The 25957-nt window shown below is 37.7% G+C and overlaps 1 protein-coding gene across 3 annotated transcripts in view; it reads left to right on the forward strand.

Moving 5' to 3' along the window:
* CRYBG3 (crystallin beta-gamma domain containing 3) overlaps nt 1-25957 on the forward strand; it is a 129582-nt gene that overhangs the window by 53382 nt on the left and 50243 nt on the right. For all 3 annotated transcript variants that reach the window (XM_043593920.1, XM_043593922.1, XM_043593921.1), the window contains 6 exons: nt 850-997; nt 6439-6575; nt 8122-8236; nt 9365-9400; nt 11491-11624; nt 14962-15088. In XM_043593920.1, the coding sequence (XP_043449855.1) occupies nt 850-997; nt 6439-6575; nt 8122-8236; nt 9365-9400; nt 11491-11624; nt 14962-15088 (697 nt within the window). The remainder of the gene's footprint in view (nt 1-849; nt 998-6438; nt 6576-8121; nt 8237-9364; nt 9401-11490; nt 11625-14961; nt 15089-25957) is intronic.

The following is a 25957-nucleotide window of genomic DNA, read 5'->3' on the forward strand; positions in this document are numbered from 1 at the left end:
ACAGGATATTTTGAAACATAATTAGTGTCTTATAATTTAATAGTTCTTTTTATGTACTGTGCCAGAAAATACTGGCTGTTTTTAGTGCTTAAAGCCAATGGGCCATAAGTAGCAAGACCTAATATATATATATATTATATGCAATTAATACCATTCTGAAACTACATTAGTAGCAGGATGGATTTGGCAAGTTGAGTTGAAGGCATCAGCTAAATGAAGCATAGCTTTGAAAGCGAGTTCACAAGTTGTGGGATGCTAAGGAATGTGAAGGCCACATACTTAAAGTCATTTGTCTAGCTGACATGGTCAAGAAGTGAAGGATTCTTTGTGTGGTGTAAAAATGAGGGGAAACCTCATTTGTTATGGACCATTTCCCTTGCATATGCTGCAGCCAAAATTTCTTTGTCCAGTCTCAGTTACCCACTGGTCAGTACTCACGAAGTAAGTGGTATGGTATAGTGTTGTCTTCATGCAATAAAATGGGACACCTGTGCTCCCATTTTACTTAAGAATTGCAATTGTTAAGCTATTGTTTTTGATAGAAATATATAGCTTTGTTTATATACCATCTAGAAAGTATACGTGCATTTATGCATACATAAATATAGGCATAGATTATGTTTGGGAATATTTCCAAATTGTGTGCACTTTTATTCTTATGCCTATGTCTATACTTAAATTAGCATATGTCATTGTTTCAAAAATAGGTTTATATACCAATTGTGGAAAATAGCTCAGGTTTTGAAAGTTAAGTAGGTACAATAGTCTGTGGACTTACTAAGTATCATGTTTTATGCCTCATTTCTTAGAAAATTAATTATAACCGATAATGCTTTTATATTTGTTCAGCTGGATTTTATATGAGAAGCCACATTTCCAGGGTCAGAAATGTGTGTTGGAAGAAGGGGAAAAGGTGTTAAATCGTGACTGGATCCTTCAGAACAGAAAACATCCACCAAGAGACTTTGTATTGGGTTCTATCAAACGTGTCTTAAAGGTGACACAACCTTTTGTTTTGTTTTGTTTTTCCTGTTTTTTTATTTTCTTTTGTCAAGTAGTAAAGCTGTACGTTGGTCTAGCGATGTTTAAAAGCGGTTGCTAATATCCGTGCTAATTTTACCAGTCTTCATTATATTGATGATAATCTTTTGAATTTATGCATATAAAGTGTTACAGTGAGTGATAATTGGAAATGTTGCCTGTAATCTGGCCCATAAAATGAATTGGTGCATGATACATATATATATGTGTGTATGTATATGTGCATACATATATATATATATATTTTTTCTTTTTAATGTTTATTTTTGAGAGACAGGGAGAGAGAGAGAGCAAGCGAGAGAGCACGAGCTAGGGAGGGAAAGAGAGAGAGAGACACAGAATCCAAAGCAGGTTCTAGGCTCTGAACTGTCAGTACAGAGCCCGATGCAGAGCTCAAATTCAAGAGCCATGAGATAATGACCTGAACTGAAGTTGGACGCTTAACCAACTGGGCAACCCAGGTGCCCCCATACATATATTTTTAATAGTAGTGGGAATACATCATCCAGGCGTCTTTAGGAAAAGAGCCGACATTTCCAAATATCTTTTTTTTAGTATAGATCTCTATCCCTGAGTGTAGGAGTGTGTGTGTGAGTGTGTGCACATGAGTGTTTAGGAAATCAGAGAAGGAAGGGTGGAGAGAGGAAGGTAAGGTGTGTTCCTCTTTTATTTTCTGTTTAGAAAATACTATTTAATACTCACATGAGGAAGGTCTCCCACTATAATAAAACATTTTGTGTTGGTTTAGAGGAGAGGCGAATTAGTGGTTAGGAGAGATCTCGGATAAGGACAGATTTATTTCTCCAGGGCATTCTTAAGAGTTCCTTCAGCATTAAAATAGTGCATGATTTATTACAATCATATGACAGTCATGAATATATATATTTTTTTCAAGTTACGGAGATTTTGTTTATGTGCTTAAAAATGTAAATTCAGGTGGATCCTATAATAGTGATTTGGGTCAATGTTATTAAACTCTTGATAGCTGCAAATGGCATACAGAGGAAGGAAACATAGCTTCCAGAAAAAAGTCTCCATGAAAGGGGTATCTGCAAAAATTTTATGTGAATTAATATTTCCTGGAAAACTGCAAACAAGCCTGTATCTTCACAAATACCTGCTTTGCTTTTGGATCCGATACTGTGATGAACATGGGAAATGGAAATACAAGTGAGATATGATCTCATGCTTGAGATTGCTGCAAGTCTAGGGGAGGGACATCTGAGTCACATAAGCATATGAATTGAGAATGCTCTGCAGGGCCCTCAGGATGCACAAAGAAGAGGTACTCCCCTGGAGGAGGTGGCACCTGATTGGAATCCTGAGAGAGTAAAGCAGTGGGCGGGTGGAGATGTGAGGAAGTCCTTGGCAGAGCCACTTGTGTTAAATAAGGATGTGAATGTTGGTACCACAAGGAGATTGACGGCTGCAGCATCGAGGGTGTTTGTTTGCATTGAAAACCTTAACTGCAAGCAGGTCAGTTCAGCAAGTGGCATCTGAGTGCTCATTTAATTAGCTAACTCACTAGAAATTGATTGAAATGAATAGTGTGTAGGTATAATCTTCTAAGATTTAAATACCTTCAGGTGTGTGTGTGTGTGTGTGTGAGAGAGAGAGAGAGAGAGAGAGAGAGAGAGAGAATGTCAGGCATCGTGCCAAGCCTAGTGGAGAAAAAAAGGTAAGTTGTTGAAAACAGTCAGCCTTCTCACCACAAAACAAACCACAATAAAATCAAGCAAAAAACTCAGTTCTGTTGAATACGGATATATAAATGTGTATTTGCGCATCCACCATTTGCTTAGATTATATTAAGAGAAAGAGTAAGTGATGCTTGCATTTCTTCCTTCTTCCAGTGCTTGGAGTGCTTGGAGCCTTTTTTTTTATTTTATTTTTAATGTTTATTTTTTAATAAAATTAATAAAAATTTATTTTAAAAATTTTATTTTTAATGTTTATTGATTTTTGAGAGAGAGAGAGACAGAGTGCAAGCAGAAGAGGGGCAGAGAGAGAGGGAGACACAGAATCTGAAGCAGACTCTAGGTTTCGAGCTGTCAGCACAGAGCCCGACAAGGGACGCGAACCCACGAACCTCGAGACCATGACCTGAGCCAAAGTCAGACGCTCAACTGACCAAGACACCCAGGAGCCCCTGGAGTCATGTTTTGAATTGCAGTGTTAGTGCACTCATGTCTTGAACAGACTAGCACCTTTCAATGAGGAAGGAAAATAAAACTATTGAGCATCGAATGGAAAAGGCATTAGCATTGTTCTAAATATTTTACAAAATAAGAATCAGGCATCAAACTGCTTCCTTTCTCCAACCTTGTCAAAATTTTGCCTATTGATAGCTTCATTGTCATGGGGATTGTTACCATTCCAGATTCACCTAGGCCTAAGCCTAGTACTAACTTTATCTTATTTCGTTCTCTTTTATTTGCTCTAATCTGAGTAGTCAAAACTTGTGTTCTTTAAAGATAACACTTCATGATGTCTTCACTTCGCTATGAATAGATGCAAAGGACACCGTCAGTTATCAACAGGTGTAGGTTCTGCTCAAAGTCATCTTTGCTCCGAGAAATAATTAGGAGTGAGGTAGCATTGCAAATATTAGAAATTAATATTGCAAATTACTATTTACTGTGCATTTAATATTTTTTTAAAGGAATAACATTTTTCTTGGTCAGAAGTTACTTTGGTTTTGTCCTCACTAATTTACTGAGAAGAGAGAGATCGGATGTTAGATCAGGTACTGATGGTATTTTATGTGAGGTGGAGTCAGTTAGATTTTCTTATTGTTTTTGTCAACTGTAATCCATTCCCACCCTGTTTCTCTCCTATAGTTTTGTCTCCATTCCTACAGAATGCTTTAATAGTCTAAGCTTGCAAATTTCATCAAAAGTATATCATGAGTAGAAAAGTTGGGGCGGAGGGGAAGCCATACAAACTTTACTAAGAATAAACTGTTCATTGTCACTAGATTACTAGAAAGTACCCGTCAGTTGTTAGTGTTACTGCCTCCATCCATCAAGAATTATGCAAGTCTTGCAAGAGACATTATTTCTGTGAGAATAGCCCCCATAAAGAAGGTGAAACTTAACTATTGAAATCTTTTTCATTTAACTAGAGAAAAACCTGGTCCTCTGGCAAAGAGAGTTGAGAACGTAAGCGTTCTTTTTGTTTATTTTCCATTTTTTAGTCATCATCACACTTTTTCCATTATGCTGTTTCCTTCTTTGTTGTGGTGGATTCAAGTGCCTAGTAGCTTTTTCCCTTTTAAAGTACACCACCCAAGCATTGTTTGTATAACACAATGCAGAGGAAACTTATTTGTGTGAGACACTTAGTTATGTATTCTGTTACTGTACCTTATGTCCCTAGGGGAACATTAATAGGGCAGCATTTCAAATAATGTTAATAGAACTCTATTATTAATAGCAAACAAAAACTTTGAAGATTGACAGGTGACTGTTGTGGACATTTCTGGCTATTTTTTGAAATGAAATTTGAGGTGTGCCTGAGTGGCTCAGTCAGTTGAGTATCCAACTCTTGATTTCACCCCAGGTCATGATCCCAGGGCCATGGAATCAAGCCCTGCTTTGGGCTCCACACTGAGTGAAGGCCTCCTCATGGCTTTGTTATGCTTCTGAGAAGGAAGGCTTAAAGACTTTTGGCACTCTCCCTCTCCCCCGCTTCCCTTCTGCCCCTCTCCCCTGCTCACTCTCTCCCTCTCAAAAAAAACAAAAAAAAGTAAAATGAAATTTCAAAAAATAATTTTATACTTCAAAGGATATTTTAGGTTATGCTTCTTTATTGCATTTCAGAACTAGCTTTCTGAAAATAAGATGTATTAATGTACTTGTGCATATTGATAAGAATGATTAATAATAAAACTCAGTTTGCAGAAAGGTTAAAAAATCAGAAAATTGGAGTTAAAAATTGCAAAACTAATTATAATAAAAATAGAATTATTCAGCCTGATAAATTTCACCCGTTACTCATTTACCTGTTTCATTAAAGCATAATCACTTGAATTTCACAATGTCCTAGGTGAGAATTTTGCTACTGAAATTTTGAATTGTATAAGCACTCATGATTACTGAGTTAGTGTGTTCAGACAGAAGCACATCTTTAATTTCAGAGGAGGGAAAAATAATTGTAGTTTTGATTCCCAAAGATGAGGTCTTTTTTGACTTACAACCTGACGATTAGATGATTTTCATAAGTAAGAATACAGAAAATTTCCTGTTTAGTTGCCTTGGGGAAAACATTTATAAAACTTAGACCATATGAAAAAAGAGAGTGGGATTAGCATGGATACCAGTATGACTGAAGAGTTGTATGGAGTTCCTGTGGGTTACTGGGTTGGTGCCGTGTTGTAGGAAGGCAAATACATGTAAATTTGATGTGCTCGGGTCTTGAGCCAAGGAGTGTCATGAGGAAAGCAGTGTTCTAACAAGCCTAGCTGTATATAATGTGGTTCATACCTGACTGGTGGAATAGGCCCATAATTGATGTCTTGGCCTTGATAAAAGTCCTTGACAGTGGGAATAGATAAGAGATATACGTTAAGGGAAATTTTAAAGGAAGGTTTGACAGGAGATGGTGGCAGTGAGTATGTGATGGAGTGTAGGGTCAAATTTTATAATGCCTTTCTTCAAACCAACTTGTACTAAAGAAAATAAATAGAATCCCACAAGTAGGAAAACAGACTTCCTTTACCCTCACTTCTAATTCCTACTTTTGTCAATGTAAATTAGATAACACACTGAGAGAGTACTGTGCCTCTCTGTTATTTATTTTTTATATCCCCCATGAGATCAGCTTTTACTTAACTCCCTTCCTCCTCATGGCTTTGTTATGCTTCTGAGAAGGAAGGCTTAAAGACTTCTGGCACTCACATAGTTTGGTAACTAAACATTGATTGCTTAATAGAACAAGACTTTTAAAAACTACATAGGGCGTCCGACTCTTGGTTTTGGCTCTGGTCATTATCCCATGGTTCGTGAGTTCGAGCCCCACATTGGGCTTCATGCTAACAGTATGGGGTCTGCTTGGGATTCTCTCTCTCCCTTTCTCCCTGCCCCTTCCTTGTTTGCTCTCTGTCTCTCTCAAAATAAGTAAATACACTTAAAAACTATGAAAAAAAAAATAAAAACCAAGCAAAAAAAAAAAAGTAATACTTTCTCAATTAATTTTTATAATTTTCATGTCATCAATGTAACTTCTTAGAATAATTCATTTTTAAAACTGGTAAAATGAAACAGTATTTCCTTTGTGCTGTTTTTGAGAAGAAATTCAACTGAACAATGAGAATAATTGTAATTGCATGTCCAGGGTATTGAGAATGCTGGATTGTGTGTGTCTCCAGATGATTTCAAAGCCTTTTTTTTTTTTCAGGATTGCAGCATTCCAGAGATAGAACTTTGCCCACAGTCTGACCCAGAATATTGTCCTATCCATATACAGCGAGCCATCCCCAATTTGGAAGAGCTGAATATCCCTAAATCTGTGTCCTTCACTGTGAAGTCAGGAGTGTATGTATCAGTTTCTTTTTATTACAGTGATTGATGGCCACCAAAGTTAACTTTTTATTTCATATTTTAGTAGGTGACATACATTTCTGTGAAGTTTTAGTTTATGCTCCTGGATACTCAAGAAAGACTATTGAGGGGATTTGAACAGATTTTGTCTTCCTTTGGATCCAGTTAAGTCTTTGACGTAGAACTCCTAGGAACAGATGGAGATTCTCAGACATAGTTCTTGATAGATTCATCCATCATCTTTTCACCCACGAAATTTTGAGTATGAGAAATAAAAACATGTCCCTGACCTAAAAATCTGGAGTTTGAACTATTTCAAGAGTGTCTCAGTGCCAGTAGTTATTGAGTGCCTCCACAGGGCTGGACCCATGGTGCTTTTTTGTTTATTACTATTCTTGCAAGGCAGGTGGAGATATTCATTTTATAAATGAAGAAATTATATTGTTTGTCTCAGGCTACCAGCTGGTGGGCTTGGGTCTGATGCCAAACCTTTCTGATTCTGAAGGTATCTTTCAGACTGTCGGTGCTACTTTGAGCCTGAATTTATTTATTTGTTTTTAAATTTTTTTAGTGTTTTTATTTATTTTGAGAGAGAGACAGAGTGAGAGTGGGGTAGGGGCAGAGAGAGAGGGAGACACATAATCTGAAGCAGGCTCTAGACTCTGAGCTGTCAGCACAGAGCCTGATGTGGGTCTTGAACCCACAAACCGTGACCTGAACCGAAGTTGGATGCGTAATTGGCTGAGCCACCCAGGCATACCAAACCCTGAGTTTAGTTTCCAGATGAGCTCATAGTTTCCAGATGAGTTCGAATGACAATTCTGTGATACCAATTCAACACAGGTTCCTTTTCTGTCTTTCACTCTTTTCATCTGCTCTGATGATGGTTGATGTAGAAGTTGGGGGTCACTGTAGGACATCTTTCTTCATGTCTCCCAACCGTAGATTAAAACTCTTGGGCAGACCCAGTAATTGACCCTGTCCATGAGATGTCTGTGCCTATCAAGTTTAGGTAGAAGGTAGTGGGTCTTTTGGGAATCTCATGTCAAATGCTGTTCCTGAGGCAGGCAAATGAACTGATTATTGATTCTAAAAATGTGGGTCAAAGATGTAAAATGCCTTAAATGAAAAAAAAATGTAAAATGCCTTGTAGAATCCCACCTCTGGTTGCCCCACTTTAAAAAAAGAAAACAGTAGAATGTTTTGTTTTTTTTTTTCCAATTCAGCTTGAATCAAAGGTGTCACACCTTTTAAATATTGGAAAATTCTAAGAAAAGTAATGCTTACTGCTTGGAAAACATATAATAAATAGACTTATAAGACAGTGTTTGAATGTTGAGTACTTAATAACACATTAATTCTTGTTATATGCTCTCTAGTGAACTCATTTCGAATATGTTTTACTAGTTGTAATTTTGCCACAAAGGTTTTTTTGTTTTGGGTTTTTGCCTTTTTTTTTTTTTTGATAGGCCTTTTTACTTTTAACTCTTACAAGACAATAGTATCCCTATTATACTTTAACCATTCATTTCTTATTTAGTTGGCTTGCCTACCCAGATATTAATTTTAAGGGACAAGCTACAGTTTTGGAGGAAGACCATGGACTCTTTGAGATTTCTGCAACAGAAATTAAGTCATTGCATCCACTTCAGATGGTAAGCAAATTAAAAAGAAGTATTTTTCCAAAATGCACATGAGCCCAAAGTTAAATAGCTATGGTGATTGCTCATGCATCTCTATCTTGAGAAATGAGTATGTATACTACTGAATCAACAACCTATATGTTATTTTTCTGTTTCTTTATTATAGAGAATATCTGTGTGAAAACATTTTAATGCTTTCTAGAAGACAAATGTCTGAATTTACTTTGTGTTAAGTTTATTACAGTGCATGCCATTTCCTTATAAGTACCATTGTACAAAAATTTTGAATAAAGTTCTGAATTTTTTTTGATGCTTATTAGAAAACCACTTACAGTAAATTATGCTTTTCCATTGCAGTAATGAATGATGAGCACAGCATTAATAATAAATAGATCTGTCAGTGGTTGCTCTCTTAAAGATAATAAGTGCATGCAGTATTTATTTTTGTTGCAAACATTTTTATTTGAGGGCAGACTCTTCAATTAAATGTGAGGTGAGTGATAAACCATTCTTGGTTGCTCTGTACTTTTTAAAAAATAAAAACCAAGAAAACCTACAAAATTTTAAGAAATACCACAATGTGGAGTAGCATTAAAAACAGGAAATTCTAGAATTAGTTTTTGTGAAGGGGTTAACCTTTTATGCTCTGCAATCTTGATGTCACAAAGACTGTAAGTATGATAAAAAGTGTTTATAGGACTTGGAAGGGGGAGCACTGTAATTTAGAAAGCCCGAGCAGTTGTCATGAGGAAATGTAGTGTCAGTGGTTTGGAAATCTACTCTGCCAAAGGAGATTTTTTAAATCTAGCAATTCCACTCTATTTCTTGGTACTCTCTGCAGTGGGATTAAATCTTTAATCAGTTGCATGTGCTTAAGGACTAAAAAGCTCAGTTTCCTTCCTTATACTGGTTGTAATCTGGAATGTATATTTTGAAGAGTTCTTGTCCCATCTACATCGATGAGCAGTCTGAGTCTGTTTTGACTGCTATAGAGTTCTGTACTTAAATTTTAAAATTTACCACAACTTAAAGCTGACTGGTATGTAATCTTCACTAATCAGACGTTTATATAACCTACATATATCACTTAGTTACTTCCAGATATTCTAAGTCTTTAATATTAAAATTTCTTATCTTAAGGGTGGACTAAAAGTGGAAATGCCTATGAACCTAAAGGTAAGTCTTAAAACAGACTTTTATAGTTTCAGTATTAATCTTCACATATTTTGAACTATTAAAGTAAAAAAATGATGACTGGTATATTCTAATAATACTTGGTGGATGTTGGGAGTGGTGGGAAATGACTGCACAGAACAGTCACTGAGGACCCATGCTGTGATGGAGAGTGAGGTCAGTATACAAGGATGGAGGTCTTGCTGACAACCTAGTCAGACCCAATGAGCAGCTACTACAGGGTGGAAAGGTGACAGGTTTGATTTTTGATTTGGTGGGGAGGGACTAGGGATGTGGCAGCGTGACATTCAAGCAGAGATATTGAGCAGTCTTTTGGGAGTGATGCTCAGAAAGGAGATCAGGGGTGATCAGAAGAAGCAGTAGGTAGCTCCTGTCAGATATCAGTTGGTAAGAATAAATAAGTACCTGAAGGGAACAGTAGAGACACCAGGATTAAGCCTGTTTGGGGAAAGGAAATGAAATTATAAAATGTGTGTGAAAAGAGCGGGGAAAAAAAACCAGTGCAGTAATCAAAGCTTCAGCCAGACCTCTGCTTAGCTAGCGTATAGCACTTCCACAGGCAGGCATGGAAACAAAGATTAATCTATCTATCTCCTGTCCTGCAAAACAAGACACAGCTCCTCCAACCCTCCCATTTCTCACCTTTCTAACTTATGGAATTGACCACCATTCTCTTAATCACATAGTGGAATCTTTTAAAAGTTAGTATCTGAGCATAGTATACCTTAGCTCTATGTTGAAGTCATGCATATCCAAGTTTAAAAAAAATACTTATGATTGTATTCCACTCACAGAATATCGTTTTGGTCTGGGGTGTAGTCAGAAGTTTTCAAATTCTACAGGTGATTGTGGTAACATGCAGCTGAGGTTTCGAACCAGTGACCTGAAAGATACAAAATTAGCTGTGACAGCCTGAGTGACTCCTGTCTCAGTTTCTTCAGGTGTGACAGGCTGGACATTTGCAGTTTGACAGGTTGTAGAGGCATATGAATGAAATAGCTATCACACATGGTCACATTTTCAAGTTGTTATGTGGTTAGTTGACGGCTTGCTCATCAAAGAATTACTGCTTCTTAGTTTGAATGTGTTCAGATGTAGAAAGTATTAAACCAAATAAAACTTCGTCTCTTCAAATACATCACCCTGTGAAAATTAAATATGTGGAACACAGGAGCTGTACTACATGGTTTTTTTCAGTTTGTATAATCTTACAAATTTTTGAAAACAAGTTAGATAGAACTTGGTCAGTATGTTTTAGCATGGGGCCTTATTTTGCCAGTTGTATGCAACGTATGCCATTAGCCACAAGTAGGACCTGATGATAGAACGTAGATAGATTAGTGCCATTATCACCATTATCATTTCCACATACTAAAGGCAGGCAGGTCATACTTGGGAAGTAAAGAGCACCAATATGGTGGAAGAGACCTTCCAAATTTAAAATAAATGAAATGCTAGAAATGGGTTTTCTACTATACTTACCTCCCCACTCATATGAATCAATATAAAAAAAAAAAAACAACAAAAAGAAAACACCATAATTTTTTCAATCATTTCTTCTTATTAGGAAGTTTTATGTTTAAATTCAGGAATTTGCATATCTCTTTCTTACTAGTGACTGGCAGCCACCATGTTATAAGAAGCAGCTGTTGTTTCTCAATCCAGTAGATAATTTATTATGTCCTAGAACCTCAAGAGTGTTTTTATTTATGTCTAATAGGGGAAAGTCAATAAATACAAGGTGGGCCTGTGTTAAATTCCAGGCAGAGAGCTAAAATTAGGTAATTTAAGAGTCAATTATAAGACAATTTACCCTGTCAGATGGTCCTAGGATTGGGGTAACCAGAACAGCGTAATCATGACAGAAACATATTATTAAGGTATCTTCATGGTAATAACCCACATAAATCCTTGTGAATATCAGTCAGTGTGCTATGTTGTAAATAAATATTAGTGAAAAAAATGGATGGTGTCCCTGTTCATGTTGGGATTTTTAGTCTCACTTAAGTAAATGAGTTTGTACCTATTCTAAAATATGAGCATGTTAAGTAATTTTCTTTCATATCTTCCAGGTTATTATTTATGAAAAACCTCACTTCTGTGGACAGGCCAGAGAGTTTAGTGAACACATAGATTCTGTCCCTAAGTTCTTAAAAAATAACGGGGATTTTCATGGAATTGGATCAATTCGTGTCATCGGTGGAGTGTGAGTGTTATGTTTTCAATATTTCAATTAATAGTCTGTTTTTTGAAGATCACAGAAAATGTGCTAAGCAGAGCAAAAAGAATGTGCCTTAATCTAAAAATATGCATCTTTTCTGTAAGGTACTATAAAATAAAAAAATAGTTACTAATGGCTTTCCTGTGAACTCTTGATTGTATTAGAGATTTTGAGATAGATTGAATGTAGAAAATAGTTTCTAAAACTTAAACACTTGGTATTGCTAAACACAATATAGAAGATAAAAATTGCAAAATAAAATTATTTTGGGGGGGGGGGATGCCTCAGCGGCTCAGTCTGTTCCAGTGTCTGACTCTTGATTTGGACTCATCATGAACCCAGGGTTGTAGGATTGAGCCCCACATTTTGGGATTCTATCTCTCCCTTCGCCACGTTTGCGCACTTGCTTGTGCGCTCTCTCTCTCTCAGATAAAAGAAATTGATATATTTTGTTTTACAAATTTTGAATATGAATGGAAGCCCCAATTTTTATTCTCTATTCTGTGGATCTTAGTTAACTTTCTGTGCTGAGGATCTTGCCAGTGAGTCCTTCATTAAAGAAGTAGCCTGGGTTGTAGGTTTCCCAAGTCAAGTATTTTTTACATCGGTTACCCTCTGGCATTATACTGTTTTTGAGGAAGCCCCCCCAAGAACCTCTAAGTATAAATCTAAGTGTAACCTAATCTCAGTCATCGGTTTATGGGGCAGGGACCCCAGAAAATCCATGACTGAACTGGTGGGATATGGGTTTGTATTTGTATCCTGGCAGATAAAATCAGAGCTTATTTGCCATTGTCAACTCAGTACTAGAATTCCTCCATGAACATTGTTGGTCTCTCTGTTGATATGATAGTTTATTTGGAATGTTGGTTCATTTTAAGTATCCATGTCTCATTATTTGCAGTAACATCATAAAACTTCTTCATGCTATTCTAGCAAGATTCTACTAAAATATTTATTCATAGAAGTTAAATGATGGGTCTTAGATCTCTCAAGGGTCTACATTTAGAGACTTAGACTTTGCAGTTTCTGGCTGTAAATCAAGTGATGGCCACACTAGCCAAAATGGAAACATAAGAGACTATGCCATATATTAGATATGTGGGACATATCCATAATTAGTCTGACATATTGGTAATCATTTAATTCTTTATCCTTCAATTAAAAAACTATTAGGCCCTTGAAAAACAAACACGTTTTAGATAAACAAATTTTTGTTGTGTCATATTTATTTGCAGTCTTCTCTAATCTGTGAACACATATGCTTCTTGTTAACCCTGCTAAATATTATTGCCTTTTCTTCCCTTTGGAATCTGAATGTTTTTCCCATTAACTAGATGGTGATTTGCATTGTTTCCTGAGTTTTTTTGTAATTGTTCTATAAAAACTCTCAAGAAAACATTATGGCTTGTGATACAATATACACAAATTTCATTTTTCATATGACAACTGTAGGAGTAAAATGTCATATCCCCATTTAAAAGTGAACAGTTGATTTCACTGTTTTTCAGTGTTACTACCACTTTTCACTTTTGTTAACTGTTTATCTGCAGGTAGTAAGAACTCATCTCTGTCCCATCTTGAGAAATCTAGAGAAAGTGAGGTTGATGTTTTTTCATTTTTCTCAGATAACATCTGTTTTTAAATATCCCAGATGGATATATAAATTGAATCTTAGACAAAACTTAATCTATTGTAAAAAAGCTGAGAAGATTTTTGAACTGTCATCATGTAATAATTTATTAATCTGTCTTTAATATTTAGGTCTTCTATATCTTTTATTCTTTTTCCCATTCAGGTTTATTAAAAGCATGTTTTGAGTAGCCACATTTATATAAATGAAAGCCACATTTAGAATTTGAAAGTTTTGGGGACTCCTGGGTGGCTCAGTAGGTTAAGTGTCTGACTCTTGATTTTGCCTCAGGTCATGAACTCACGGTTCATTAGATCGACCCCTGCATCAAGCTTTGTGCTGACAGCGCAGACTCCCTGGGATTCTCTCTCTCTTTCTGTCCCTCCCCAACCCCACGCGCACACACCTCAGCTCACTCACTCACTCTGTGTGTCTCAAAAATAAACTCAAAAAAAATTTTGAAAGCTTTTTTGTGCAATTTATCTTCGCATAATAGTTTAAGAATAAAATAATGTTCTTGTACATATTACAAATTCACTAAGATATATAAAATATGTTTATCCCCATTCATGTGGACCCCCTCTTCCCTTGCCATACGCACACCTACATGCAGAAAATGAGGAGGTGTACATGGTTGCTGAGCGACTGCTATTATTTTATGCCCTTTGGAAACAATTTGTTGGAGTAGTTTTTTAATTTTTTGAAAACAATAGTAGTCAGCCGTACCCAGCTTCATTTGTCAAGCCCCAGAATGCAGAAGTTCCCAACCCACGAGCCCAAAATAGTCATTCTGGAATCTTCTCCATTGGAGGGGCTCCCATTGTAACACCACAGTGCCCCTCAAGGCAGATTTAAGCAGGCCATTGTGTGTTATGAATCATCCATGCCCACATTACATTCGTTAGCTACTGTGAATTATTCCATAAAAAGGTAAGTTTTGTGGAGGAGCTTAATGACCAATGGTGTTTATCAGTGTTCTTTACTGACAGTTTTAGATGAGAAGTCAAGAAACCTGTGTCCATGGAGCATACTGTGTCACCGTGCTTCCTGTTCCCATTATCACCACTGATTAAACGGTGGGAACAAAATTGCCCACCCCTAAATTTTTACAGAAGCCTTCATATATGTGTGGGCCATCAGCGCTAATGCCAGCCCAGTTGCATTTCCTCTTTGTTAAAACCACCGGTAATGTGTTTTAGATCTGAAGCCTACTGAGAGGTTCTTTTGATTTAAACCCTAAAAAACTGTTTAATATAGTAATCATTCTCTGTGATTACAGAAGGGCTTTGTCAATAAAATAAGAATGGTTCTTTGAATCTCAGCATAGGTTTGTAACTTTTGTCATTGGCTATTTGTACTTTCCATTAATTGGCTGTCCCCCCTCCCCCCACCTCCACCATATTGAGATACAGTATCATGTGATACCACAATTAGCAAGCTTTGCTCTGTTGTAATTCTACAATAGTTAACCTTTGTTGGGAAAAGCCGGCAAACTATAAAAGCTATTGATCCATGAAGCATACAGCATTTATCTGTCTTTATAAATGGTAACAAAACAATGTGTTTTTTTTTTTTAAATATGGTGATAATACAACTAAGTGCTTTATCGGGATATTTTCTTTTTTTTTTTCTTTTTTATTTTTTCTTTTTTTTATTCATGGCTTAATTGGATATCCTTTGTATTTCTAGGTGGGTTGCCTATGAAAAAGAACATTTTAAAGGCCAGCAATTCTTGCTTGAAGAAGGAGATTTTGAAGACAGTAATGCCTGTGGAGCATTAAGTGGCCCCATCTTGTCTTTCCGTTTCTTACAAGCTGTGAGTTAGCTTTGTTATTCATAATTTTCTGTTTTCTATCCATGAAAATCAGTCATGAGTTGTGATAAAACATGAGGTTATAAAATGTTTCTAATACCTGAGAGCATTACACTGAACCACTAATGTGGCTTGCCTGCTTTTCTTAACTTTATGATTATTATAGAATACTTATGTTTACTTTTCATCCATCAATCCCATAAGTACTTTTTGAGCACCTGTTTTGTGAGCTGTATTGTATCAGATACTGGAGATACAGTGGCCAGACACTCAGTCCTTGCTTTCGCAGAGCAGGCAGTCTACTAGAGAAAATAGCATTTATATAAGTGTTTGATATTATTTGGCTATGATTGGATTAAGCACAAAGTACTCAGGGTACCCAGAAAAAGGTCAGTTACTCCCACTTGGAAGTAGAGAGGAAAAGATAACAGTTGAGTAAAATGTCTGATTCAAGAGTTAGCCAAGTGGAGAGGTTCCAGGACAGAGTGAATCAGAAAGGTAGGTGCTATTTTAGCAAGAGATTAACATTAAAAGGCAAGGATGCGAGCCACTGGTTCTCAGCTGGAGGTGATTTTACCCCTAGGGAGCATTTGACAGTGTCCGGAGACATTTTGGATTGTTGTGATTTGTGGAGGCCTAGATGGGGGCTGATACTGATAGCTACTCCATGGATGCCAGGGATACTGCCAAACCTCCGTAAGTCACAGGACAGCCCTCTCAAAACAAAGAGTCATCTGGTCTAAAATGTTAATAGTGCAGAGGTTGAGAAATCGTCTTATAAGTGAAACTGGGGTGTTTGGGAAATACAATTAAGTCAGGATATTAGGCAGAACTTTGGGAGAAATGAGGGCAAAAGCCAGATAATGAAGGGCCTTATACACATGTTGAGTCCAGATTATTATTTTTTTCTTTATTTGACCTTGAGCCTCTGATGGATCTTATGCCCAGTGAGCAAGATTAGATTAGAAATTTAGAAAGATCTTTGTGGTGACTCTATCCAGAAATGGCTTGGGATGGAGGAGATAAGTCTGGACATTATAGAAGTCAAGGTCACAGAGAAGAGGAGATACATGTTAGAGAGTTCTGTAGGGATCAGTGTTTATCAAATGTTGCTTATTTTTCTGACCAGCTCTGGAGATTTTTAAGTATGTTCAGAGGAGCATGCTTTCTTTCAATTCAGGAGTTCTACTGCAGTCTCTTCCCAAAGTAATCTTTACCCATATAAATACTGTCTGCAATGACCTCTAAAGCCCTCTTTGAAGGAATTGATAATAAAGTGAAGGGTGTCCACATGAACTTTGAATGGGCACAAAGAGTTGTATGCTCTGGCCTTTTAGGTTTTTGTCTGTCTGGGCTATTCACCTGGTCAGGCAGGAGGAGCCAAGAAAGGGGGAAGCTGCACAGGAGCAAGGGAGCTTTTTTTGTGTTTCCCCATGAATGATCCTTGTTAGTAAGACCACGAGTTGGAAACCAGTTATACCTAAAAGACCTATAAGACAGGCCACTGAAGATAATTGGGCACTGAGTTTCCTTGAGCAGTGGATAGATAACTATGAGGTACTTAGTCCACAATTCTATTATGCAAGGTCCATGCATTTTCTCTACTTAGCCATTCCTTTCTTGACCTCTAAAAAGGCAAGCAAGATGAAACAAGATAGAACCTTCATCCTTTTATTTTAGTTCTTCACAACCATATGCATTCAGGGAACTATGGGTCATGAGTCCAAGAATCTTCCGCTCTAGTGTTGAATAATTTTTAATATTTTTCCTCCTTATTTAAAAAGATAGCTGAATGGAAGCCTTGCTGTTCCTAGAAATGTTCAACAATGAATGTGGCATCTTCTCATGATGACTATGACTAAAACAAGCAAACAGAATAAAACCCCAAATCACTCATTGAAATCTCCCAATAATAGAAAATGTGAAAAGATATAAATACTATATATAGCCAAATAATAGGTATTTGGTATAGAAAGTATGATAATATACATTGGAAAAAACTGGTAGGAATTGGCATGTTGATTACTGCTGTATACAAAAGTTTGGGGTGTCTACGAAAATAACGACAGCTTTTATGTAAATAAATTCCCTTGACATAAAATCTTCTGTTCTCTTAAGATTTTTTTTTTAACAATTAAAAGACTACTTGTTAGCTTATAAAGATATTATTATAATCTTGACATTTGTCAAGTGCTTATTAATGGCCTTACATGCATACTTGTACTGAATCTTCACAAAGACCACAAGATAGACACTGTTACCATATTCATCTTATAGGAATGGAAACGAAGGGTCTCAGGTATGAGTCATACCAAGTGTAGAATTGTTATTTGAGATCAAGTCTGTGTTACTGTAGAGCCCATGTCATATTTTCCTTTTTTTTTTTTTTAATTTTTGTTACAGAGTGATTACACTAAAAAAGTACCTTAACTTTGGAAAACTGGATTTCATTCAACCAAAAACTTATTAGCATTTCATTTGTACCTAGAAATGTATGCTAACATTGCAGACCAGTACACATGTATAATAAATATTTACATGACTTTCAGACAGTTCATTCATAATTTAAATTTATGTTCACTAAAATATTTTCAGATGAAATACTTTGCATTCTTCAGACATAGCAGAGAGTTGGAAGAGTTTTGGGTTTTTTTTACTACTTTATTGAGACACTGTTGACATATAAAGAGCTGTACATATTTAACATCTACAACTCGATGAGTTTGCAGACATGTGTACACTGGGGAAACCATTACCACCATCAAGACCAGACATACCCGTCTTCTCCCAAAGTTTCTTCCTGCTCCTTTATTATTATTATTTTTTTCTTGTGATAAGACATAAGATCTACTCTCTCTGAAAAATTTTAAATTTAAGACACAGTATTGTTAGACATAAGATTTAAAGCTCTCATGGTTGTCGTAACCTACATAGGTTAGCAGGTAGATTTGACATGAGACATCTTTTACCCCATATAGATTTTCAGGTGTCCCTAACCTGGGAAAGAATGATGCACTACATGTAAGATCTAAGTTAAAGTAATATAAAACAAAATAAAGAAGAAGATAGATAGAAAAGTTGCATAATGCAATACAGTTTTCTAATGTCCTGGCTTCAGAACGTAGAACACTGTGAATCTACTAAGGTCAAATTCTGGACATGTTCCTTAGGGATAATGTGATCTGTGTCTTGGAGTGCTTGGAGAAGACAACAGGAAATATGTTTCTAATTCCAAATGAGGCAGTCAGATATACTGACTTTGAGTTCATTTCTTTTTTTTTTTCTTTTTTTTTTTTTAAAGGAGAGGTCCAGAAGAATATAGGAGTATTTAGACTCCAGAGATTAAACAAGGAATTTTTATTCCTTGGCTTCCTCGATATTTTCCCCTCAGTTTTATACTAGCTTAACTTTTGGATTTGCTTTTGTTAGGATTTTCAGACCTGGGGCCTCTTTTCAGGTCTCTGAAACCAGGTGGTATGCAATGGGGAGACCATTATTTCTCCTAAATAAATGCATATACCAACTCTCCACTGGTGTCTCATAATACTTTGCCCACCAGGGGTTTTAGCACAAGAGCTCCAGGGCAGATCAGCTATGGGATTGTATGGAATTTAAAAACACCCAATTTACTAATCCTTAAAGACTTTGGTCCCAAAGCATCTGCTCATTTTTTCTGACAATGGGGATCTCTGGACCAGAGATAGCTTACCAGAGTAAGCTATCCAGATTTTCCCTTGGATATAAGTGCTTTAAAAATATAAAATGGAGAACAAATTTTAGATCATTCCATCATTATTCATTCTTCTCAAGCAACAGAGCTCCACTTTAATCTGTGTGACTTTCAAAATTATATAATTGCACCTGGCAAAGCAAGGATGCTAGTAACATAGAAATCTCATGATGCTTACTCTGGACATGACTCTTAAGTGCCTATTGCAATCTCCTCTTGAACAAGGCAGTTAGAAGTTGTGGGTTTGGTTTTTGTAGTTTTTTGTGTGTTTTATATCACACTTCATACATGTATCCCCAGGAGATTTAGCCCCAGGTGATTGGATTTGGGTTAGAGTTCGAGCTCTGCCCAGTAGGGACACCATATTGATGGTAACTAGTCAACTAGATCAGATACTGTATATTTGGTAGATTTGAGTGAAGAATGCAGAGAGTGAAAAAAGGAAAGTGGCTCAGAAAGGTACTTAGAAAAAGATAGAAGGCAAAAGCTGTAAGGCAAGAAAAGCCTTGAGTAAACAAAAGCAGAAGATGGAACGAGGAGAGCGATGCCACTTAAGAGGCTCCTGTAGCCCTTGGCCGGGTCTCTGAGAATAGCAGACAGAGTAGGAAGGACATAAACTCAATCCTTATGAGGAAATTTGTTTGTGAATCCACAAGCATATGGCAGCAGTCAGCTCTTACACTTGACACTGGATCCTGTGACAGTGGGTCCCTCCTCTGCTCAGCTTCCAGGCTGCATTGTTGTTGCCTGCTTCCCAGTTCACTCTTGCACAGCCCACACAGTAGGATTTGTGCAAATCATTGCTCAAGTGAAGTACATAACATCGTAACACAGTTATTTCTTAATGAAAGGTCACAAATACAGCACATGTACACATGTCTGTATTTGTCTTTTTATGTCTTTGTCTCATTTTACTCCAATATGTGACCCATGGCATTTCAGCTTATCCTTGCTCCCCTATTCCTGCAACCCTAACAGGGAGTAGAGAACAGTTGTAGGGGCAGAAGAAGTAAAAGCAGATACGGAGCATTCCAGAGTTACCAGAGTAAGGGAGGAGAGGGCCATGTAATTAAGAACTGCTATAGACTCTCCTGGAGCTCTTGGGCCTGCTTGGTTAGTTACTGTTAGTACCAGTTCCTTGACCAGGACCCAGATGGGGCTCCTTTCAGCTAATCCTCACATTGTATCCTCACAGCCACTTTGAGCTTGTTTTATACTTACAGGTTACAAGAAACAGGCATGTTCAGCTTCTTCGGGTGGTGAAAATTTGTGTTGTCAGTATAACCAGGATTGCTGGTGTGCCACCCAGTTGTGCATATTTCAGTTGAAAGGCTTGTCCTGGGGACTTTACGGCAAATCACTTAAGGAACATTTAAAGGCTTCATTTTATATATTTATGTATATATATATATTTTTTTTTTAAATATATTTTTATACTTTCATATTTGTATCTGGAAAATGGTGGATCTTTCTCAAGATAGACATGTGTACACATGTATATGCATGTATATTACATGTATATATATAAAATTAGGATTTAGGGGAGCTCAATGATAACAAGTACAGGTATTTTAAGGATAAAGTGTTATATTAATAAAAGAAGGGATGGTGGGGAGCCTGGGTGACTCAGTCAGTTAAGTTCTGACTTTGGCTCAGGTCATGATCTCACAGTTCGTGGGTTTGAGCCCCGCATCGGGCTCTGTGCTGACAGCTCAGAGCCTGGAGCCTGCTTTGGATCCTGTGTCTCCCTCTCTCTCTGTCCCTCCCCTGCTTGTGCTCTGTCTCTCTCTCAAAATAAATAAACATGAAAAAAGAAAAATTTTAAAAAGAAGGGATGGTGACAGTGATGTGAAATAAATTCACCCAACTCTCATTTTTATTTAAGAACCTTGTGAAGGTAATGAAAGTAACACATATTGTCAGGTTCCAAAGGTTTACTGTCAAGGAGGGATTAAAAACACAATTATGGGTTATGAATTATAATAAACATTTCAGGTAAAAAGCCTTTCTCTTTTATCCTGAAGTCTCAAATGAAATTTGATCCATTGATATGAAGTTTTTAATTCCTTGGAAGTTGAGAAGTAAGTAGTAAATGAGAGGTTTTTTTTAATGTATTTTCTTCTGATAGATGCTTTGGTCGTTTTTGACACTGTTTTGCTTGTTCATGTAAGTGAATGTTTATCCTCGAAATCTATTCTTAGATTAGATTTATAACGTATTAAAAGCAGGAGAAAATTGATATTGTTTAGACTTACAGAAGTTGCTAACATTTTCCATAGGTCTAAGACTAATCTACAAACAACGAAATAGTAGGGACAGAGGAAGAGAGTTTGGTTCTCTAGCAGTAATGTCGCACAGAGTCGTGACACTGAGGTTTCTCTTTTCAGGAAGCAACTTTATTCCTGCTGGCACCCCTCAGTTGGGCTCGTCCTCAAAGAACTGAGCCCCAAATGCCACGTGGCATAGTTTTTAATGTATTTTTTACTTCTTTGTCTCCCATATATGGTAACACACAAACATGTAGTCTGATTAAGTGGTCTCATGTTACAAGGTCGCGAGGGATGTTGTCAAGTGCACTAATAGCAAGGTTGCCTTGAGTTTTTTGTTTTTTTTTTTTTAATCCTTAGGGAGGGGACCCTACCACATTACCCACTCTGATGCTCAGACCCCTCTATTTAGGGTCAAAGAGCGTCGTCTTGGTTTAGAGGTTTAAATTTTTATAACATCATTACATGAGTGGCTTTTTTTTTTTTTTTCTTTAATTATGGCCTCAATGAGATTGGAGGCAGACTACAACCAGGGGAGCTAAGCAAGGTTAGATTAAGCAGCCTCCTAAAATTAGGACGATAATTCCCATGAGGATTTTGAATCCCCTGAGAGTTGAAAATCATCCTCCAAATAACTCCCCAGGCTTTCAGTTGTTCTAGGTCTGGACTGGGACACGAGAAACCTTTTTCATTTGATCCGTGATCTCTTCTTGGACTTTTCTCTCATTACCTATCTGTAGGCAGCAGTTGCTCAAGTTAAATTTTCCATAAACACCTCCCTCAGAAGCAAGCATGTAATCTAAGGCCAAGCAGTTTTGATAGATGGCATTGCACATTTTGGTTTGTTGCTTGGCTAGTAAGTTAAGAGCTCTGGCAGTTTCATTGTTACAATTTTTACAACTGCTTGCAGTCTAATTATGCGGTTTAGCATGTAAATAGGAGTGTAGTAGCCGCAATACCCATCCTCTGCCCAGGTGGCAGGGCCATGATATTGGATTATATGCTCCAGAGGCCATTTATTATCTTTTTGAGTATTAATTTGTAAGGCACGCTGCTTTCTTTGAGTCTCCCTGTCCCCATATACTTGGAATCCCAAATACTTCTCTCTAGCAAGTGGGAGCAGGAAGAAAGATGGATGAGTAGTTTCCAGCACATATGACCCTGACCAGACTGAGGGAAGTAGTATATAGGCTGTCTTTGCACATATCTAGCATAGTCCACCTGGGACTCGCCTTTGATGCCTGTGTTGACATTGTCTCAGGCCTCTCAGAGATGGGAGAAGTTAGACAAGGGGTGGGGATCTGGCTCAAGGTGACCTGAGGTCCCTCACCATTGGGTTTTTCGGACAGTTGAGTTATAAAATCTTTGGCATAGGCATGCTAAGTTTTTAACAGACGACAATGAACTTTTCTCCACTAGGCAAGACAGTTTTTTTTCCAGTAACTGAGCTTTTAAGAAGCCAAACCCCAATAGTAGGACTGGGGTATTTTGTTTTACTATAAGGTTTGTGGGGATCTAATTTTCAGTCTCTTAAGGCCATTGTTTCCCCATGTAGGTACCAGCGAAATAGTCTATTCCCAAAAGGAAGGTGAGTATTAACAAAAACCTCTCATCACATTTTTAGCCAGCCGAGGCAGCCTCTGCCAACCTATGGAAAAGAGTAGAGCAGGAATCACCATGGTAGTGGGAAACAAGGCGTGATAGTGCATCACAGTAAGGAAACATATAGAAAATAAGGACAGTCTTTTGGACTTAAGGACATCGATTCCTCAAGCTTCTGCCATGCATGGATTAGTCAGCTTCTGGAGTGACTAAAGCAGGGCTGCAGTTTCTTGGAGCCTCTGGAGTTGCATATTGCTTCTTCCATATGGTCAGCTTGCACAGCATTGATAGATCAGGAGAGCATTCCCAGTTTCAAGATGCCAGCTTCACTCTGTTGTGGTGAATCCAGGGACCCACTTCGGCTACCTTTACTGTAGTAGGGGTGGACAAAATGACAGTGAATGCTCCCCTCCAGAGGGGCTTTAGGGGTTGGACATTTTACTACTTTATCCATATTGCATTTCCTGGTTTAAAGGGGTGAGCATCTGTAGGCAGATTCACACACAGGTAATCGTTCCCTGACCCAGTGGTGAAAGGTGGTTAGGGTAAAGCCAAGGGCCCGTATCTGTTGTTTTAGGATTAGATTGTCTATCTCATTTAGATCCCCTGCTTATGCCCTTGATAATGGGGACAGGGTGCCCATAAAGGATTTTATAAGGGGAGAACCCCATCTGCTTTTTTAGCCTCCCACTTGCAGCTGCAGTCTTTCCCTGAAGGTCCCTTATCTCTCCCTGCCTAATGTTAACCCTTTCCCTATTTATTTCTCCCCTGGCATAGGGCCTGTAACTACTGTTAAGGAACAGGGACAATGACCATTCTGGCTTCTTCAAGCTAAGGGACGGTATAGGGGTACAGCAGTTAGTCTACCCAAGGGTTGGTCGAATGGCCCACAGTATGGTTTTACAGGAAGGCTGGCAGGTATGAGGTGGCATAAATGTTAGTAGACATAAAGAGAAAAACACAAAGTAAAGATTATATTGACCAATAAGATGGCGTCTTAAGATAATGTCTACAATGGTGGCTCTATTTTTAAGAGTTTGGCATGTAATCCTTGTGAGGTGTTAGAGTTTTGCTGAGTATAAGCAGACAGTCTGCTTTATTTTGATGTGTAAAACTTTTTTAAGAGCCAGGAGTTCTATTAGAGAAAGAGTCAAGGCAGCCATTTACCATTATTAATTTGTAAATATTTAGGTAAGCCAAACCTGGGTATTATTTTATAAAGCAGAATTTTTATTACTTTTTGTGCCTTTTTTGTCTTGTAGGAGAAGGCCTCTATCCAATTAATAAAAGTATTAACCCATACAGATGGTGGATTTTTTTTTTTTTTTTTTTTTTTTTTTTTACCTTGGCATCTGAGTGAGACCTAATTGTTAATCTTTCCTGGATAGTCTCCAGTTCCTTGACTGTCTGGGAAAGCAAGTTTGTGGTTGAAAGGATTGTTTCTAAGACGTACTTCACAGCCTGATACTACTTGGAGAACTGTCCTTGACAAATTTTTTCTAGTAAACATCTTTGGGCCATTTGATAAGTTTTGTCCCTCCCTAAATAGAAGCCCTGATGCTGTGTTTTAATCATCTTTTAGCTCTGTGAGCTTGGTAATAGTAATTGCCCTGCTTGTTTGTAACCATTCCAAGGGCTAGAGACAGTGTTTAGGAGTTAGACCCCAGTTTATTTATTTATTTTTTGGAGACAGTAGGTGTGATTGAGTCTCCTTTAATAATTGATTTAGCAGCAAACTATTTTCCTGAACCCTTTAATATCCAGTTATTTCCAAAACACATATAATATCCAGTAATTTCCAAAAACACATAATTGTTTATCTGTCCTGGAGTTAGTAGCACCATAGTCTCTAATTTAGTTACAATGTTCCTTTCTAGCAAAGGAGTAAGGCTCTCTGGCATTATCAGTAAAGAATGAGAAAAAAGTAGGTTTCCTCATACACATCCCAGGGTCTGAGAGAAAAATTTAGTTTTTCAAAGATGCCTCTAGTTGTCGTGCTGTGTTTGGATAGTTGGCCTGGAGTGGAAAGGAGGACAGAAAGGGTAGCTCTGGTGTTAAGCAGAAAATCAGTTTTCCTTCCATATTTAGAGTTACCTGAGGTTCTGGGTTTCTGATAAACAGTTGGTTTAGGGGAGCCACCGTGAAGAGCCCCAGGCCCCGGTTAGTCCCTTCCAGGGACATTGGTTATCTGAACCCTCACAGATAGAGGTCCCTGAGGGGTGTTCAGCTCTCCAGTGATTGTCTCCACATAGGGGCATGGCTAATGGGGTGTTCATTTTGGTTGTCCCCTCTGAGGACGTTCTCCTTTTCGTGCTCTGAATGGCCATATAAATGGCACTTGGTGCCAGGACCTCAGGAAGTCTGGTCTGACATAGTACGTAAGGCCACAATTAAGGCCTCAGATTTTTTTTTTTTAAGCTTCCTTTTCTGTTTTGTTTGTAATACCCAATTGGCAGCTTATAAGAGCTCCTCCAGAGTCCCTTCAAGGCCAACAGCCAATTTTTGCATTTTTCTCTGAATATCTAGGGCTGACTGAGTGACAAATTTGTTCTTTAAAGTTATCTCAGCCTTAGGGGTGTCAGGGGAGATAGCCGTATATTTAATGAGAGCCTCCCTCAACCTCTCCAGGAAGGCTGTTGAGCTCTCATTTTGTGTTTGTAAGATAGTGACTAATTTAGCATAATTTAAGGGTTAAATCTTATATTTCCTTAATTTTTTTTAAAACATCTGTCTCATTAAGAGTCTGACTTAACAAAATTATTATATCTTAATTTTTTTAAGGCCCAAAAACAATGAACATGGGGGTATTCTCCCCATTTCCTTCACATTTGCAAAACACCTCCTATTGTAGGATAGTATTGTTATTGATATGTTCCTCTGGGGGCCAGGTTCCCTCTTCCAGTTTGTATGGGAGCCAAGGCTTTATGCAAAGAAATGAATCATAATGCATTCCAATGGAGTAATGGCCTTGGATGGGGAATTACCCATTTATAGGAAAAAGGAAGAAAGTTGTCCCTTATCTCAATTTCCTATAGCCTGCCAGGAGAAACCTCACCTCCTGGCCCCTTGTTTCGGCTGGCTGTGCGATTGGCAGCCAAAAGCCCTGTCAGTCTCTGAGTTGCTGGGAGTAGTCATTCTTAACCATGCTTGACTCTGCCTCTGAGAGCTGGCCTGGTCTTTCCTGTTTTTTGTTTTGTTTTGTTGTTTTGACCCCTCCATTTCCTGCCTGTAGGACCTTGGGGGTATGTTGGAGGTATGGACTGTGACCAAGCA

This window comes from Prionailurus bengalensis, chromosome C2 (genome assembly GCF_016509475.1).
Source record: "Prionailurus bengalensis isolate Pbe53 chromosome C2, Fcat_Pben_1.1_paternal_pri, whole genome shotgun sequence".
In the NCBI taxonomy this organism is placed as follows: Eukaryota; Metazoa; Chordata; class Mammalia; order Carnivora; family Felidae; genus Prionailurus; species Prionailurus bengalensis.